The sequence below is a fragment of the Stenella coeruleoalba genome (assembly GCF_951394435.1).
Source record: "Stenella coeruleoalba genome assembly, chromosome: 19".
In the NCBI taxonomy this organism is placed as follows: domain Eukaryota; kingdom Metazoa; phylum Chordata; class Mammalia; order Artiodactyla; family Delphinidae; genus Stenella; species Stenella coeruleoalba.
The window spans coordinates 44,730,561-44,749,729 of record NC_137165.1 but is presented as its reverse complement, the minus strand read 5'-3'; the positions used below and the strand labels follow the sequence as shown (position 1 = coordinate 44,749,729).

General features: G+C 51.1%; 1 protein-coding gene across 3 annotated transcripts in view; it reads right to left on the bottom strand.

Annotated features, from left to right (window-relative positions):
• The window catches only part of LOC307177146 (ADP-ribosylation factor 2), a 77,468-nt gene that overhangs the window by 10,015 nt on the left and 48,284 nt on the right, over positions 1-19,169 (bottom strand). Inside the window, exon 5 of one of the 3 annotated variants that reach the window (XR_013824991.1) lies at positions 2,025-2,226. Coding sequence is in view for 2 of the 3 variants with exons in the window: in XM_079903996.1 (XP_079760122.1) it covers positions 2,173-2,226 (54 nt within the window). In the remaining variant the exon portion in view is untranslated. Of the gene's footprint in view, positions 1-1,561; positions 2,227-13,571; positions 13,636-19,169 lie in introns of those variants that run through there. The other 2 variants (XM_079903996.1, XM_079903997.1) reach the window with 2 other exon arrangements.

Sequence of the window (19,169 nt, the reverse complement as noted above, 5' to 3'; positions counted from 1 at the left end):
TGTGTACACCTAGGGGGTGGGATAGGGAGGGTGGGAGGGAGGAGATATGGGGATACATGTATATGTATAGCTGATTCAGATAAAGCAGAAACTAACACACCATTGTAAAGCAATTATACTCCAATAAAGACGTTAAAAAAAAGAACCAAGATGCTGGAAATGAGCTCCATCCCCAAAAAGAGAGTGCAAGGGAAAAAAAGATCTGCCATTTTCCTCAAAATAAAAACAGAGGCAGATGGCTGGGAGGGTTTTCATGGCTAATTAAATATGCTTTAGCCTCTAAGTTAATTATGAAATGGTTCCTGCAGGGGGAACTCTGCTTTGCATGGAGTGGGTTCAGGTAAGTAGCCTGGGGAGGCTGCAGGGGCCCCCTTTGCATCTCTCTCCGACATGAATAAAAGGTCCTCCTGTCTAGGCCTCAGAGGCAACAGCAAAGGCCACCAGTTCAGGGGGTGACAGGAGTCACTCACTTCCCCAGGGCATTTGTAAAGAGAGAGGTACCAAACAGCAGAGCTGGGACTCCATAATTTCCTTTCGGAGAATTTCTTCTAAGGCCATTATGAGAAACCCAGATAAAGATTTCCTGGACGAGAATATTTGCCACAGCACCATTTATAATCATGAAAAATAGGAAACCGCCTAGACGCCCGCAAATAGAGAACTGGCTACGTAAATTCTGATACAACCAGACAATGAAATATCATGTAGTCATTAAGATGGCGTTTTTGAAAACTAGATAATGACATAGGGAAAAGCTCTGGTTGTATAAAATGAAAAGAGCAAGATGCAGAATTGTATATAACGTACCACCTAATCTTATAAATAGTTGTGCACAGGAAAAAAAAAAAGTGCGGCACGTTAAATGCTAATAATGATTATTTTTGAGAGAGAAGATTCTGGGAGCTTTTGCTTCTTTCCATGAGTACCTTTCTGTATTTTCTTAATTCTTTGCAATGAGCATGTATTACTCTCATAGTCAGGAAAATAAAAAAGTTTTGTAAATGCCAGAACCACTTATAATGGATTTCCGAGTGGGCCTGAACAATTTTTCACACCTCCTTTGAAGTCAATGAACTTTACTAAAATGTGAGATTCCAGGATTGATAAAGCTGGGCAAGAGTTTATCTTCTAGAACTCTCGAGGGCAGGTGCTTTCAACGGGCAGCACTGCACATGTTAATTGCCCATTCCCACTGGTGGAAGGAATATGACATGGCGTCTGGCTCTGTCAGCTATGACAAATGTCCAGGGGTCTGGGGGAGAGAAGGTAGGCAGGAGTTCCTGGAACCACCTAATCTAAGGACTTGAGGCCTTGGGACTAATGAGGTTGGCAAGCATACAGTTGAGGTGTTCCGAGTAGGAGAAATCTTTATGGTCTGGAGAAGCGTAAGGATGAGAAGAAGGTCAAGGGTGAAATCCCAGTCTGGCCAGGACCATAATACTGGACTCTCCTTGGTCTCTGGAACCTCCTTGGAGTCCCCAGAATTATGTAGGGACAGTGGTAGCCAGGCTGACCTGTAGAAGCTGAGAAGGTATGATTTGACCTCACATGCCTACTGGCATGACAGGCATAGGGGATGGAAATAGAAAAAAAATTCACAAATGTTCATATGATCCAAACACCACTTGACATTATGACAGCTGCCATCCCTTGTCAATTTAGCAAGCCCCCGTCACTAAAACAACTCACATCCCAGAATTTAAAAGTAGGGGGCGGGCTTCCCTGGTGGCGCAGTGGTTGGAAATCTGCCTGCCAATGCAAGGGACACGGGTTCAAGCCCTGGTAGATCCCACATGCCGCGGAGCAACTAAGCCCGTGAGCCACAACTACTGAGCCTGCGCGTCTGGAGCCTGTGCTCTGCAACAGGAGAGGCCGCGACAGTGAGAGGCCCGTACACTGCGATGAAGAGTGGCCCCCGCTCGCCGCAACTAGAGAAAGCCCTCGCACAGAAACGAAGACTCAACACAGCCATAAATAAACAAACAAATAAATAAATTTATAAAAAAAAAAGTAGGGGGCATTACCACAAGAGGGGAAGGAAGGAATTCTGTGTTTTGTCCTTATGAAGCGCTCTCTGGTGATGGTACTCCGTCTCTGGGCCCAGTGGTTGCTTCTATATACAAAGCCATCCCATTATTATGTGAAAGTCTCCATCAGGACTCTCTTGATGTTTCATTGCCACTCATGCCGCTCAACGTCACATGTGTCTTCTCCAGCTTCTAGAATCTAGCCAACAAAGTAAGGAGGATACCAAGATCACATAAACCCTAATTGTGAGGAGAATGAAGAACTCCAACTCGACCTAACTAACCACAATCACAGGAGACGTCAAAGAAATGAGGGATAAAAGAATTAGAGATGTTAGTGAGAGTTATCAGCTATGATGCAAGACACTCTCCAGGGGAACAAAAGAAGGGAGGGGTCCAGGCCACAGTGAGGAAGCAGCCTTGAGTATCTGCTGTCCCCTGTAACTTCTTAAGCAGGGTGCACAGCAGAACTCACCACAAGTCCCCTTAAGAATCACCTCCTTTGAAGCTTCTGCTACAGGAAGGAACAGCAATTATGAAAAGCACTCTCAAATCTCTCTCCCCGCAATCCAGCATGACATAGACCTGGCCCATCACCAAAACTTTTCAAAGTAGTCCATTTTCCTTTGAAGACCATCTTAATTTTAAAGTGAATTTTTTAAAAACTATGACATTTTATAAATGGTTGCTTTATAGCCAGCTCTCTTGGAATGGGTCTTCTATTAAAGGGAAGGCTACCTGTCTCCAAGTTCATGGTAACAAATTGTGCTTTCGACAAACAGATCATGACCTGAACCCAGAAACATGTGCCAGCCTCAGTGGTCTTTGCCTCTCGAGCCATTGCCATCATCATATTACATTGGACTTTAACATCCCTAAATTGATTTTCCTTCGCCAGATTTGGATTTTGCACGTATATTGGCAAACATGTTGAGCTGTTATAAGGTGACACAAACCACCAGCCAACAATTCCATTCTTAAAGCATCCGCATTCCATTTGACCTGTGCCATATGACATGTTGGTGCAATTGTTTGAATATGTTGTTGTGTTTATTGATGCAAAAAATGAGCAAAACCAGGAAATTAAAAGTGCAAGTATTAGTAATAAAAAACAAAAGTTTTCACAAACTTAATATAATTTTGAAACTAAGATGAAAATCATCAGGATGCTGAAAGCATCAAATCTTTAGGTTCAATGAGTGTTCATTGGTCCTGAGCCTATTGATTGGATTCACACGTGAGGGAAAGAAAACAAAGTCTTGGGAATTCCCTGACTTTGGTCCAGGGGTGAGGTCTCAGCACTTTCACTGCCAGGGCCCGGGTTCCTTCCCTGGTTGGGGAACTAATATCCTGTAAGCCGCATGGCAGCAGCCCTCCAAAAAAGTCTTAGAAATAAATAGTCATTAATTGTGTCTTAGAGGCAACATATAATTAGGGAGTCGATCATTCTTTTCAGCTCTCTGAGTAAAGAATCCACCTTAAAACATACAACAACAATCATTAACGCAGAGTGCAATAAGATTCTGTTCTAAGGCTTTAAGTGTATTCAGTCACTTAGTTTGCACAAGAATCCTTCAAGGTCGTTACTATAATCATTCTCAGTTTCAGAAAACTGAGGCACAGAGAGCTCTCGGCCAAACACCAGGAAGTGGCTGATTTATGCCCATGCAACCAGGTGGCTGTCCACGTTCTGAACCACTAGACCGCATTGCCTCTTGTATAGAATAAGGGCATCACCCAACTTTGATACATTTGATATTCATAGACGCTTTCAGGAATTTGTTACATGTAAAAGAAATAAGGTAAAGTTCTACTGGGACAGGGCAGTCCTTGAGGAAAGCTCCCTCTTTGCTGTACTTGGCTTTCATGAGCGCGCTGTGGTCAACTTTCAGACCTCATATCAAAGCAGAATTGAGGAAGAATTTAGAAAAGATCAAGACAAAAGTCATTTCTGCCGTGATCAAGGCCATTAGCCAAAGAACAATCCTCTTTGCACTTCATGTTAGGGAGCTGAGTTCAGGTCCAGGAAACATACAAAAACTCCTACACAACGCAGAACCCATGGCCATTAGATTTCTAAAAAAGCCTTTGAGAAGGGGCTGCTGAGATGCAGGATGTCTGCGGGGGCAGATGACTTCCCTGTTGCTGGGAACACTTCCTGTAGCCTGGGATGTGGCTGGAACGCGAGGCTGGTCCACTTTGAAATGCAGGGAAACCTGTGTGCCTGGGAGGGTGAGAAGGATAGAGGATGCACCTGCCGGGCAGGTCTGATCTCAAATCTCCCAAAGCAGGTTAAGTGTTAGGGTTTCAACGTGAAGAGGTGAGCGCTTCTTCAGGGTGAATGCTGACAGCCCTTAAACTTGGAAACCAGATTTGCTGGGACTAAACATACATGGGAGCCCAGTCTGGATAGCCTGGTACCAAGGTGGGCCCTTTCATGGGTCACAGACCCCCTTCGAGAAGCTGCAGACACTCTGGGGAAAAAAAACGTACGTGCGCACATACGCATAAGGTTTCACATACACCAGGCATCCCAGAACCACCACTCCCTCCCCAGACAAATCCATGTCCCCTCCCCAGCCTGAAGCGTCCTTGCAGAGAGAAGGGGCATTTGGGACGTGAGCTGGGAAGGCTAAAGGGACAGAGCAGCTTGGGTCACGTGACCTGTCCGCTGGCTCAACGCCAGGTCCGGAAGGTTACAAAAGGTCTCCTCAGCAGGCCCTGCCCGTCAGAGCCCCTCACAAGCTGTTCTCATTCACACTCTCAGCATCTTGCGAGAGGCATGGGGCGGCAGCCTCATTCCTCCTGTGGCCATTCAGGGAGAGGTGAAAGCTGGATGCCTTGTCCATCTGTCCATCCTGGGGCCTGCCCTACCTGCCTGTCTCCACACGTCACCCCCCCCACCACAAGCTGTGCAGACATCCCTATCCATCTGCCTTTCTTCTACTCCTAGTGTGGGAGTGGGTGCAGGGGAGTGGGGCTGTCTACAGAAGGGGTTTCAGCCCTGGGAGCGACCCCGGACTCAACCCACTTGGAGAGAGGCTGGTGAAGAGGACGACGCAGTACGTGGACTGGGGAAGAGTGGAGGGCTTGGAAGAGTAGGCGTAGGGGCCCGTGGGGGCTCTTCAGGAAGAGGGTGGGGGGCAAGGTGGGGTGGGGCTGCAGGAAGCTCCCTGGGGAGCTCCACTACTTGTGAGCGTGGAGCTAATGGGGGCTGTCAGCCGAGGGGGTGAGAATGTGCGCTGGGGCGGGCAGGGGGCCGCTGAGATGGGAGCGGGGGTCGTGGCCAGGATGCAAGCTGTGGATCAGAGAGACATGGCTGAGGAGTGGCCCATCGAAGGCCTGCATGGAGCTGTGGGGAGGGGTCCTGGAGTGGCATCTGTCCTGGCCTGCAGAAAGAGGTGTGGAAGAAAGAAGTCAGATGCCAAGGGTGATGGCCAAGGCCCCAGGAGATGGACGGAAACTTCCGGCAACTGCTAAGCAACCTACTTCCCGAGACTGCCCCAGATCCCTGTGCTCCTGACCTGACTCTCCAAAGAGAACCCACCCCTGAAGGCTGGGTTTGCCCCTCGGCCAATGCTTCCCGCGTCGTGTCCCCGTAAGTGGTGAGAGCCTCACACCTGAGGGTCCAGATGACAGGATGGCCTCAAGGTTCATCACCCCAAGCACATGTTTCTTGAACAAGTGCCCGCTGTTGGCCTCTGTGTGGATAAAGGTGACCAGAGGAGCTAGGCCAAGGGCAGGGGATGATGCCTGGGTGCGGGTGTCTGTGTGTCCAGCAGGGGGAGGCAAGGGTGGGGTAGAGGGTGCTCTCGAGGGCTGCTGCGAGTTTGCACGGGGCCCCCAAAGCCAAGCTGCTGAAACTCATCCTTGGGTCGCTAGATCTCTAGCACACAGGGCCACCCTACTCCGGGGCACCCTACAGAGCGAAGGCTGTGTGGGCCTTGTGCACGCACCTTGTATCAGAGCATTGAGGGCCAGGGAGCGGTAGCTTCAATCTTCTCATGGATGTGTAAGCCGCCTGCTCAAATTCTGTGCAAAGCTCTCAGAAAGACTTGCCCAAGGTCACCAAGATCACGGAAGCAGCGTGGAGGATGAAAAAGCACGGCCAAGGGCAGACAGACTGCTCTCAAGTCCTGGCGCCTCCACCGACCAGCTGAGCAGCCTTGGTTAAGTGATTTGACCTCTCTGAGCCTCACGTGCACAGCAGGCAGGATAAGAGCCCTAACAGCAAAGGAAAGGGCGCACCTAAAAGCGCTGATCTCCAGCCCTGCAAATGCTGGTTCCCTGTCCACCAAGCGGTGGCAGGTCTTTCGGTATCACACCTGCCTCAGTTCTCTCACTACCCTCTCAGCTTGTAGAGGGTCTTTCTGCTTTTGCTTTGTGTATTAGTTATCTATTGTTGTATGAAAAAAAATTACCCAAGGGAATTCCCTGGGGGTCCAGTGGTTAGGACTCCAAGCTTCCACTGCAGGGGGCATGGATTCGATCCCAGGTCGGGGAACTAGGACCCTGCAAGCCGCGTCCCATGGCGGAAAAAAAAAAAATTACCCCAAACTTAAAACAACTGTACAGGAAAAACACACATCAAGCAAGTGTCTGACACCAGCTGGTGTCCTACAATTTCACTCAATTCTGACAGGATCTACCTGGAAAGACCATCAGATCCCACAGATAAAGGCCTCAGTCCCACAAGACTGACCCCTCCCACACACACACCTCCAGAGACCGATTGCAAACCCCAAGTTGTCTCCTGTACTTCTGACAAACTGGTCATAAATCAGGGCTCCTAGGATCTCCTTCTTGGTCCCCATCTTCAATAATTCGCTAGAATGGCTCACAGAACTCAAGGAAACACTTACTTGCATTCACTGGTTTATTACATAGTACAGGATATGGTAAGGGTACAGATACACAGCCAGATGAAGAGATATACAGGGCAAGGTCTGGAAGTGTTCAGAGTGCAGGAGCTTCTGTCCCCATGGAGTTCGGGTGTATCACTCTCCCAGCACGTGGATTTGTTCACCAACTGGAAAGCTCTCCGAACCCCAGATTTGGGGGATTTTTATGGAGTCTTCTTCATGTAGACACGATCGATCACTAGGTCAATCTTCAGGCCCTCTCCCCTTCCTGAAGGATGGGGAGATGGGGCTGCAAGTTCCAAACATCTAATCGTGCCTTGGTTTTTCCGGTGACCAGCCACCATCCTGAAGGTTTCCAGGAGCCCACCAAGAGTTGCCTCATTAGAACAAAAGACTTTCCTATCATCCAGGAATGTCCAAGGGATTTAGAAGCTCTGTGTCAGGAACCAGAGACAAAGACCAAGATATATTTTTTCCTATTATTTCACAACAAATATTTCTTGTCTCATAGCTTCTGTGAATCAGAGTTCAGAAGCAGCTTGGCTGGGGGGTTCTGGCTCAGGGTCTCTGATGAGGCTGCAGACAAAACATTGGTCTGGGCTGCCGTCATCTGAAGGTTTGACCAGGGCTGGTGGTTCTGCTCCAAATGGCTTATTCACGTGGCTATTGGCCAAAGGCCTCCGTTCTTACTTGCTGTGGCAGGAGGCCCCTGTTTCTCACCAGGTGAGAGTTTCTGACCATCTCTCCATTGGGTGGCTTGAGTGTTCTCACCACATGGCAGTCAGCTTTCTCCCCAAGAAAGAGAAGGCAACCATGGCACCTTTGATGACTAGTCCCAGAAGTTACATGCTGCTGTTTCCACTTTCTTCTACACATTAGAGAGAAGTCACTAAGTCCACCCACACTCAAGGGGAAGGGAATCAAACTCCACACCTACAGGATGAAGTATCAAAGAATTTGCATACATATCTTAAAACCACCACATCTTGGCTTTCCCTACACAGAACACAAACAAATGAGCTAGGGACCCTCCAGCCAGTAGGAGCCCCTCAGCATCTGGAGGACTTGGTTGGAGTGGGGATAAGATATCCAAAATCTGAGGACATTTGGAAGGTCTCTAATAGCCCTCAGCAAACATCCCCTGGAGGACACAGCAGAACTGGCCAGAGTGGGTGAAGGCTCCACCCACACCATCCTTCCAGCCCCTTCCTGATTTCCTGAGTCAGACTGGGGGTGAAATGTTGCTCACCATGTTTCAAGGGGCAAATTACTACTATTTGGGGCATAGCTGAGGCAGCCAGTCAGGGCTGCACCTGAAATGCGGGAGAATCCTTGCACCCAGTAGGGGTCCCTCTAGTCAGTATTTCCCATCATCCCTGATGATGAGAATCACGTGTGCCCCAGCTCTAACCTACTGCATCAGAATTTTCAGAGCAGAAGACCAGTGATCTAGAGAGTTGACAAAGTACCCCAGGTGACTCTTACCATCAGGGATGTTTGGGAAATTATAGGGCTGATGGAAAGAGGACAATCCAATGAGGAGCCACAGCTAACTTCACTTACTGAATCTGTAAAATGGGAATAACCAGGATTACGTCAATTGCCTAAAGGCAAGCCTGGAACAAATGGTTTCTTGGGGTTCCTTTCAGCTCTGGACCAGAGCAGAGAGGAAGTGTGGAGAGATTTTGGCAACTGGAACCAGTAAACTCCCTCAGGGAAAGAGACTGTAGTTAAGGCAGGTGAAGCAGGCATGCCCGTCTTTCTCTTGAGTGCTGCGACTCATCTGAGGAGTTGGTGTCACAGGGCCTCCTGGGGTCCCTGGGGGCTGCCCACCCACTCCGCAGCTCTGGCAGGGGAAATCTGTCAGCTGGGTTTGGCAGCTCTCCCAGCACCAACCCAAGAAGGCTCTGAACAGAAAAGAAATCTGCCTTTTCACTCCAGAGGATGCACCCTCCTCTCCCCCGTGAGTCAGCCACACACATGCAAACCCAGAATATTCTGGGTGGACAGATGGAGGGAAGATGGGAGGGAACCCAAACCAGCCTGTGGGGCAAACTGGAAAATCCAAGGACTTTGGTGGCAGAGAGACCTGGGTTCAAATCCTACCTCTACCACCTCCAGGCTCTGTGACCTTGGGCCAGTTTCATGGTCTCAGTTTCTTCCTCTGTGAAATGGGAATAATAATATCATTGTGACTGTTACGAAGAGAGGTAACAGAGCATAGTGGCCAATAGCTCAGCTCTGAAGCCAGACTTCCTGGGTTGAATCCCAGCTCTGCTACTTACTACCTGTGTAATCTTGTGCAGGTCACCTAACCTCTTTTTTTTTTTAAACATCTTTATTGTACCTAACCTCTTAAAGCCTCAGTCTCACTAACTATAAGATGGGAGTAATGATAGTTCCTATTCCAGATGGTTGCTGTGAGGATATGAGTTCAGTTATGTGAAGCACTCAGAGTACAGGCACACAGTAAGCGCCACTCCATATAAAGGAAGGCTCCGGGATACATGGAAACTGCTCTCGGTCACCCTAGAGCATGGATGGGGAAGAAAACTGGACTTGACTGAGCCCCAGCGACAGGCCACTGTGCTAGGCGTTTCCACATCCAAGTCTTCCTCCTGCTGTCACCTCCCTCCTCTTCTGGTTGCTTTCCATTCCACTACTCACCCCCCATGAAGTCGTCCCCTCCTCCTGCCCACCTCCTGCCAGAGATGGGTTACTTTGACAAACTTGAACCAAGGTCCTCTCATATCATGAAGCCCCATGTAGAGTCCCCAGGAAAGGGCCAGGGTGCTGGGGGCTTGGGAGGTAAGACGAAGGAAGAGATCAAAACCCAGATCTCAGGGAGCAAAGGACATCATCCTTGGAGAGGCAGGTGTGGCAGTAGGCCAGGTGGCAAGCCAGTGACCATGCAGATGGTGACAGTGCTCTAAGGCAGTGCTTCTCCATGCTGGCTGCACCTTAGCCTCAGCTGGGGAGCTTTAAAAATGCTGATGCCTGGGTCCTACTCCATAGGGTCTAATGTAATTACCCTGGGATGTGCCTGGGCATTGAGAACTTTGAAAGCTCCCCAGGTGATGCTCTCGTGCAGCCAGGGCTCTGGAACAGTGGTTCTTAAACTTCAACATGTATAAAAATCATCCAGAGGTGGGCTTCCCTGGTGGCGCAGTGGTTGAGAGTCCGCCTGCCGATGCAGGGGACGCGGGTTCCTGCCCCGGTCTGGGAAGATCCCACATGCTGCGGAGCGGCTGGGCCCGTGAGCCATGGCCGCTGAGCCTGCGCGTCCGGAGCCTGTGCTCCGCAACGGGAGAGGCCACAACAGTGAGAAGCCTGCGTACCACCAAAAAAAAAAAAAAAAAAAAATCATCCATAGGGCTTTTTAAAATACAGACTGCTGGGCCCCACCCCTAGAGTTTCTAATTCTGTAGGTCTCAGGAGTGGCTTAAGAAGGTGCATTTTTAACAAGTTTCCAGATGCTGCTGATGCTGCTGGGTCCCTGGGACTACATTTTGAGAACCGCTATTCTAGGGCAGGGGTCAGCAAATTAAGCCTCTTGGGCCAAATCCACCCTGTGGCCTGTTTGTTATAAATAAAGTTTTATTGAAACACAGCCACACCCACTCATCCACATATTGTCTGTGGCTGCTTTCATGATACAACAGAGTTGAGTAGTAAGGACAGACTCCATATGCCTTGCATAGCCCCAAATGTTCATTACCTATCTCTTTACGGAAAAACATTTGCCACTCCAGTTGTAGAAGCCACAGGTGGTGGGATCCTGGGTCCCTGAGTGACTGCCTGGAGAAGAGCTTTCTTACTAACCTTGGGCTGTTATATGAGAAAGAAAGAATATCAACCAACATTGTTTAAGCCATGGTATGTTGAGGTCTCTTTTTACAGTAGCTTAGCTTCAGCTACATTCTTTTTTTAAATAAATTTATTTATTTTTGTCTGTGTTGGGTCTCTGTTGCTGCGCGCAGGCTTTCTCTAGTTGCGGCAAGTGGGGGCTACTCTTCGTTGCGGTGCGTGGGCTTCTTATTGCGGTGGCTTCTCTTGTTGCGGAGCACGGGCTCTAGGAGCGTGGGCTTCCGTAGCTGCAGCACATGGGCTCAATAGTTGTGGCTCGCGGGCTCTAGAGCGCAGGTTCAGTAGTTGTGGTGCACGGGCTTAGTTGCTCCGCGGCATGTGGGATCTTCCCGGACCAGGGCTCGAACCCGTGTCCGCTGCATTGGCAGGCGGATTCTTAACCACTGCGCCACCAGGGAAGTCCTGTCAGCTATACTCTAACCCCTGGTTCCAGCACTTCCTGGCTGTTCTATAGCCTCTCTGAGCCTCAGTTTCCTCATCTGTAAAATACGAATAATAATATCAACCTTATGGGTTATTGGAAGAATTAAAAATATGAATCCCTGGCTCATAGAAGGGGCTCAACAGATCCTAGTTCCCTTATCCACTACCCAGTGTGCTTGGGGAAAGCAGGTCACAATCTGACACGTCAGAGAAAAATTGCTAAAACCTCTAGGTGCTTGTTTCGCTCTTAAACCAGAACACACTCCACTTCCCCACTCCCTGCTGCAAATGCATACGGTTTTCTTTTACTTGGAGGCTGGCACAGCTGTTCACTTGCAGAAGTGTCCTGCTCCGCTCCAATGAGCCGACCTCGGAGCTACGTTAACATAACAGTCTCTCCAGGTGGGAGACCCTCCGACTGGGCTAGAGGTTGAGGAAACTGGCTTAAGCGGCCACCCACAGCTCCGGAGGGGGCTGCATGGGAACACTTCATACCAAGGTCAGTAATTACACAATTTCTACTTGGTCCCACTTAGTGCCAGTCATGGAGTGGGGTTGCCTTTCCCCACTACTGGTGGAGAGTAGGTTGGTTAGTTCAAAAGCATGCTTTGATCATCTGCTGATTGTTGGCTACAGTGCCAAGGAACTGAGGAGGAAGAAAGAAGCGGGGATACAGTAAGAAACAGACCAAGAAGCACCACTGTCAGCAGCGCTTTGCAGGAGCCAGCTAGAAGCCAAGAAGTAGCCAAATGGGAATACTCAGGGATGCCTGGGGCCCTGAGTAAAGTCCATTCCACACCTGGCTGCTCACCTAGTCACTTGGGGAGTTGTTAAATATACAGATTCCCAAGTCTACCCTGGTCCAACGAGGCAGATTCCCTGGGGTGAGGACCCAGGACTCTTTCATTTTAACACACTCCCTGGGTGATTCTGGTGGTACCAGCATAGCACTGGTCTGAGGATAGATTTTGAGGAAACACTACACTAAATGTAATAGGAAGGAGGACGTTGATGCCCACAGATCTGGGTTCGAATTCTGCGTCCAAGGCACAAAAAAAAGACCAAGCATAATAGAAAAAAGTGATGAGTTGAGCTATATAAATTTTTTTTAAAACTTCTACCATTCAATTATTATTATTATTTCTATCTATTATTATTTTCATAATAGATACTATTATGAAAATGAAGAGACAAACCACAGACTGATATCTGCGCACAGCATCTGCGATGGGCCAGGCCCTCTTCGAAGGGCTTATTTCATCATCACAACTTTCTGTGGTAGGTACAATTATTGCCTCCATTTTACAGATGAGGGAACCATGTTCCAGCAAGGTTAAGCAACTTGCCTGAGGGTGCACAGCTAGAAAACTGGCAGAGCTCGTCACCAGGACCCTGCCCTGCCTCCCAGCTCAAGCATGATGAACAACCAGAGCAGCTTGTAGGTACCTATTATGGTCAGGATTGGCAGAGGATACTCCAGTTCTTTCCTTGATTGAAGCAGAATTTGTTCTTTGTTTTGCAGACCTTGGAACTCCTCTGGGACCCCCAAGCTGTTTTCACCATACAGGAAATTTGGGGTTTGGCATTGTCTCCAGCCCTTTGTTGCTATTTGCAGATGGTCTCGTCCTCTGTCTGCAGCTGCTCAAAGTTCACCTGTGCAACAGATCCTCTAGTAACAACGTTCCTGAGAGGTTGGTGCCTTCTGAGATAAAATCCACAGGATGCCAGCTCCTGAAGGATGCCAAAGCGGTGGCCCCCTTCCTGGTGCCCCCTCGATGCCGCACGCCTGTCCTCCCTTCAGCAGTCAGTAATCGTGGGAGGGGACGGATGATCGGCTTCTCTGGGCAGCAAGAGTAACTCCCTGATTGAAACAGACCCTCCACTGGACAGAAAGGCGACGCCTCAACCTTTCCCAAGTAGCATCATTAATCATCCCCCAGATTCAATAGTCCAGGAACGCTCAACAGCCCAAGAACGTCCTTTCTTAGCCTGGCGAGGAGTGCCATCAGTCAGAAAGGCAGGGAGGGGTGGGTATATCAGAAGACCTCTGGCACCTTCATAATTGCATGAGTAGCAGCCAGCTGGGAGTGGTCCAAGGGGGCTGAACAAAGGAAGCAGGCTGGATAAGAGGGTAATACTGTGGAGGGGCAGTTTGGAGCCACTGCCTCCAGAACCTTCTCTGAGTCTGGCCCTAGGAAGAGTAGAGAAGGAGAGGGGAAGAAGGGAGACCTCAAGTCTCAGCAGCAGCTGCAGCTGGTCCCTCCCATCCAAGGGGCCAGGATATTCTAGAACTACTGAGCCTGCCCAGGAAAGGTTTAGAGGTTGATGATGCCCCTAGCATGAGCACCTACTGTGTCTACATCTTTGTCCAAGGCAGAACAACACCATCTGGCTGGGAGACGAGACGTGTATTCAACATAAGAGCTGAGGACTCAGGGAAGGGCTCTCTGGAGGGGCTGCAGGGAAGAAGTAAGCCATGAAAGAAATGACACTTTGGCCATGAGGAAGGCAAACACAATCCAGACAGAGAAAAAAAAAGTTCATTCATCCATTCAGTGAGCACTTATTGACCTACTATGGTCGGGCACTGTTTTAGGTCCTTGGGATACAAAGGTTTACAGAATGGGACCTGTCTCCTGAGCGGGCCAGGTTTAGGGTGAGGCCAGTGGGCAGTGAGAGGGCAAAATAAGGAATCACTGACTCTCAGGGGCCAGCCCTGCCCGCTCATGACTCTGAGAATGACAGCCTCCTGAAAGCTTGCTCCCTGGGTACCTTGCCCTTCTCACCCCACTCTCGGCCCTCCTCCCGGGGGACTCATAGTTCAGGACGAGCAAAGGTCTGAAGGTGGGACGCTGTGACCTCCTTAGCGTGGCATTCAAGGCCCTCGGGATTTGGCCCCATCTACCGTTGGAGGACCATCTCTTGCCCTCTCTCCTTTAAGCCTTTGCCCAGCCAAACCATGTTTATCTTCTGAATACGGTGAGAGCCTTCGCACCTCCATCCCCCACCCGGAATCCCCCACCCCCAATCCCGCATTCCCTGGCCAGGTCTGGCCCCCTTCAGGACTCAGCTCAAGCAACACCTGCTCTCTGGTGCACCCTCAACCACCGGAACCGTAACTGGCAACCTTGGTGCCCAGGGCAAGAACAAAGACCAGCTTGGTAGCCCCGGATATGGCTCAGGGGTGGGGAGCAGGGTATTAAGTATATGCACCTGGAAGCTGCCTATTTTAAATTACCATTCTTCCTACCAAGTGTCTCGCTGTGTAGGAGGCATGTCCTGTCATCAGGTAAATATAGTAACATTTTTCATTACAAAATCTAAAATCATTTTTTCCCCAAATATCACAGTCTATTTTTTTTTTTTTGCGGTACACAGGCCTCTCACTGTTGTGGCCTCTCCCGTTGCGGAGCACAGGCTCCGGATGCACAGGCTCAGCGGCCACGGCTCACGGGCCCAGCCGCTCCGCGGCACGTGGGGTCTTCCAGGACCGGGGCACGAACCCGTGTCCCCTGCATCGGCAGGCGGACTCTCAACCACTGCGCCACCAGGGAAGCCCAGTCTCTCTATCTGGCGAGTCTGGGATTCCAGCCCTGGCAATCACTCCCCACGAGAAATGAGGGTTTCCCTCTATGAGCTCTGAGGCCCCCTGTGAGCCCAAGCATCCCGTCTCAGTCTCGGAGCCTCCCCTCCCGCCCAGGGCAGCCACCTGTGGGTCGCCAGACAAAGCACAGGGCCTGGCGCAGGGTCAGAGAGGTGACTGAGCGGGGTCAGGGGTTGTATCGAGGAGACCACCTGGCTCAGAGCGTGAAACAAGATTGTGACCAAGACACAGGCAGGTGCCATTCAGGGCAGAGAGGCCTGAAGGCTGCGCGGGAATCAGCCGGAGAGGCAGGGAAAGACCACAGGCCCCGAAAGGGCTCCCCTGATTCAGAGCAAAGCCAAGTGCCTCAGAGAGGCGGAAGGGGCTGTGGGGCTGGCTCCAAATACAGGCTCTGCCGGCTCTGATGAGAGTCTCCTCAAAGCATGCCAACAGATGTCCCGTGGAGGGGAGAAACCGCAGAGAAACTACCACCCCGGTTGTGACTTCTCCCATGGAACTAAAAACAGCACATCTACCCCATGCTCTCTGTCTCCAGATGGATTCCGAAGCCTCTCTGCCCTGAGCGGGCTGGAAGTGGGGCAGACACTAGCCTGGGGAGGGGTCCCTGGGGGAGGACAAACCTGGGAGCTCAGAGAATGAGTGGCACCCCCAGGCTGGGTCTATGGCCTTGGAGGAAAATCACACTGTGCTCCCTGTACCAGCCCCATGACACCCTGATCCCAGGAGGAGCATGGGAGAGCCGCGGCAGGGGTCCTTGTGCCCCTTTATTTGGATGGGGTAGGTCAGGCACGGGTAGATTAGGGACCATAAGCAAAAACAACACTTTTCCCCCGGTGGCCCACCTGGCAAAACATCTCCGAGCCCCGAGAAAGCAAGTAGAGAGGCTAAGACACGGCTTGAGAAGCCTAAATGAGAAAGTCATGGGAAAGCATTTTGTCAACACTATTATGCTGTTATTACAGATGCACAGGGTGACATCGGGATTCTGAATGCAGCTATAACCGCTTTGGCTTGGGTGGACCCCAAATCACCCGGAGCTGCTCCCCCTCCAGACCCACTAGCTCTCCCACGGCTGAGACCTGCCTGTGAGGACACAGGGGAGCCCTTGCCTCTCCCTAGCCGGTCCCCTCCTTCTCCCCCCCGCCCCCCTGGGCCGTGGGCAGGCTGCCCGGCACTATCAGGCAGGGTGGCTGCTGTGGGCTCAGACACCCTGGGCCCAGCCTTGGCAGTGAGCGAGGGGACGGACTGCAAGCTCTGGGGTAGGAGCTGCTGCATCAGACACACGCGGAAGGGTGTGACCATGATGGGCAGGGAGTGTTCCCAGCCCAGCCTGGGGCCAAGGCACGTTTCCGCCCAGAGCAGCTGGCCTTAGGGGCAGAGAAGTACCGGGTCCCCAGGAACCCCTGGAGGGCTCCTGTTGACAAGTCTCAGCTTGGCCAACCACGGCTTCCTGTTTCCCACAGCGTCGGATGCGAGCTCTCTAGCCTTCTCGCCACGGCCCTCCCTGCCCTGTCTCTCTTTGATGTTTATCAGAAGTCACTTTCTTTTCAGCCAGACTGGCTGTACCTACTGTGTGCCACGCAGGGGCCTAGGCACCTAGGGTGCTACCAATGTAAACGGCACGCCTGCCCTCACACAGAGGCCATTTCCCCAAAGTAACAGAAGGCAGCGAGAACTCCACCCGCAGCTGAACAGAGCTCAGCAACTGGGACAGGGGAGAGGTTCTGGGAGGCAAAGTCTGGAGGTGGGCAGGTGGTATCTGAATGGCCCCTCAGAGCCAGATCTCATCACAGCTCAGTCACTCCCACCTTGGGGCCTTTCCTTAACCATTCCCCGTGCCTGGAATGCCCTCTATCTTCCTATTGGGTTCCTGCCTCTCGCTTTGCTAAGAATACCCCACATGACGCTATGAACGGCTCAGAAGTGCATCTAATACCAAGAGGAGATAAAAATACTGTAATAGTGCCTGTTGTTTAGCACTAGTTCTGTGCCAGGAATAACGCTAAACATTTACATGCATAATCTCTTCTAGTCCTACAACAGTCTCACAAGGAAGGTATTTTTGTCCCCATCCTATAAATGGAGCAAGTGTGTCGCAGAGAGGTAAAGTAGCTTGCTCAAAGTCACACAGCTAGTCGGTGCAGTTCTGTTTCCCGCTAAAGCCCGCGTTTACAACTGCCGCCTGCGCTGCCTCCCAAACTGGGTAAGCTTGAAACTCTGCTTCTCCAGAGACACCTCAGGGTGTCCCCTACATCACATCTTCACCCAGTTCACAGACAGGCCATCTAAATCACAGCAGTTACAGACAGCAGGTGCTCTCTTTCCAGCCCTGAGAGTCTCCTCGGGTCACGGACAGAGCGCTGACTAGAGTCAAAAACCCGGATCCTAATGCTACTTTGCCACCTTGGATGAGTCCTCCAACTCAGACTGATGGTGTCAACTTGGACAACGTGTTTATTCTCCCTGGGCTCTGGTTTCCTGCAATATAAGATGATGCCGTTGGATTGGGGCAGTGGTTCTCAGGCAAGACTGCCTCAACCCCCCAGTGAGACCCAGGACAAAGAAAGGTGCTTTGGCCCCCAGGTCCGCCTCCCTCCAGCCCCCAGCCCCCCTCGCCTTGAGCCGCCCTCTCTGCAAAAGTGTGAAAATGTGAGCAATTCTCTCAGCAAGGCAATTTCCCTCGGCCCCTCCACATCTTCGGAACTGCAAGGCAATTTCCCTCGGCCCCTCCACATCTTCGGAACTGCACTGCAGGCTTTTTCTTCACTGAATGTGCTTCCCGAGCCCCAGCTCAGTGGGCAGAATGGGGCTTTGAAAGGGGGCCGTACCGGAAGGCTGTCCCTTCCCTCAGTGGGATCAGCTGATGATAGCGATGGGGGAAGGGCACCAACAGTTTTTTCCACTCCCGCTGGGGACAGTGAGAAGCATGCAGTGAGGTAAACAGGTGAAGGGCTCTCCTGTGAACAACACCCCACCCGTATATACCCTTAAGAGTTCTTCTATTTTAAGAACTCACTGTGAAAAAGTATCCATTTTGTCCCTGTATAACTATGCCCCTTCATCTCAGCAATTAAGATCAGTGGTTAAAAGTGGACTTTCTGAAATCAGCCTGTCTGGTTGTCCAGCTCCCCCACTTTCTGGCCTAGCTGTGTGACCTCAGGCAAGTTACTTTACCTCTCTGAGCCTCACTTTCCTCACCTGTAAAGGATGATTATTGTACAGCTTGGCAGAAGGGCTCGATGAATTGTAGCTTCGGTGACTCTCTTACTGTGGGAGACACGGAGACTTGCCACCCAGAAACCCCTTCAAGGAAGGGGTGGCTGGCCAGCTTCAGGGGGCTGGGAGGCGGGGTGTGCCGGGTAAGCACACAGCTTCAGCTACAGAGAGCGGCTTTGCCCCAGGTCAAGCCCCTCCCAGGGCAGCCCTCATCGGGTAGCTGAGCAAGAAGGGGTGCCATCATGTTTTGGGGTGCAGGGCACACTGACTGCTTGCTTCAGAGCCCCACCCCACCCCGGGTTGGCTGAAACTTTGTCGGGCCTCACAGTCCCGATGCTCCCTCTGCCTGGCCCTGCTGCTTCCCCTTCCCTCTATGGTTGATCCCCAGTAAACTCTGTCCCAGCCTCTGCTTCTGGAGAACCCAACCCATGACATATGTCATTATTCTGTGCTAATGTAACCAGTGCAATAGGCCCTGGGTCCAGACTTTGCCACAGCTCCCAGTTTCCCTGGGTTATCCCAGCAGGTCCAAGATGTCTGCAAACCATAGTGCTGGGGCCGTGGGGACCAAGGCAATGCCAGTGGTTGATCAGATGGTCATTGCCTGCCTCAGAAATGGGCACCACGTGCCAGATTAATCAGCCCCTCACCGGAGTTCAGTGGAGCCCTTCCTTCCCTCTCTCCCTCCTTCTCCCTTCCTTCCTCCCTCCCTCCCTCTCCTTTCACCTTCTTCCCTCCTTCCTTCCTCCCTTTCCTCCCTCTCTGACCAGGCATTATGCCAGATGTAAGGGCTCTGGGATTATTAGGGCAGGGAGCTTACAGTCTAACATGAAAACAATTCAGTTCAGCCTGATAAGCATTCAGCTAGAGGGTGCCGTGGATGCTCGAAGGGGCACCCAGAGCATCAGGGGAGGCTTTCTGGAGAAGGAGATGTCTTCCTTAAGTCCTGAAGGGCAGGTAGGAGCTGGGCAGCCAAAGAGGGTGGAGGGAGATGTTCTAGAGAAAAGGGGAAGCTCACGTCAGCCTGAACCAGGTACCCATGCACTTGCTGGGATGCTGTCAGTCTTGGAGCCTCCCCTCCCGCCCAGGGCAGCCAGCTGTGGATCTCCAGACAAAGCACAGGGCCTGTTGCAGGGACAGGACTCAAGTTCAAAGAGTCAGCAGAGTTGC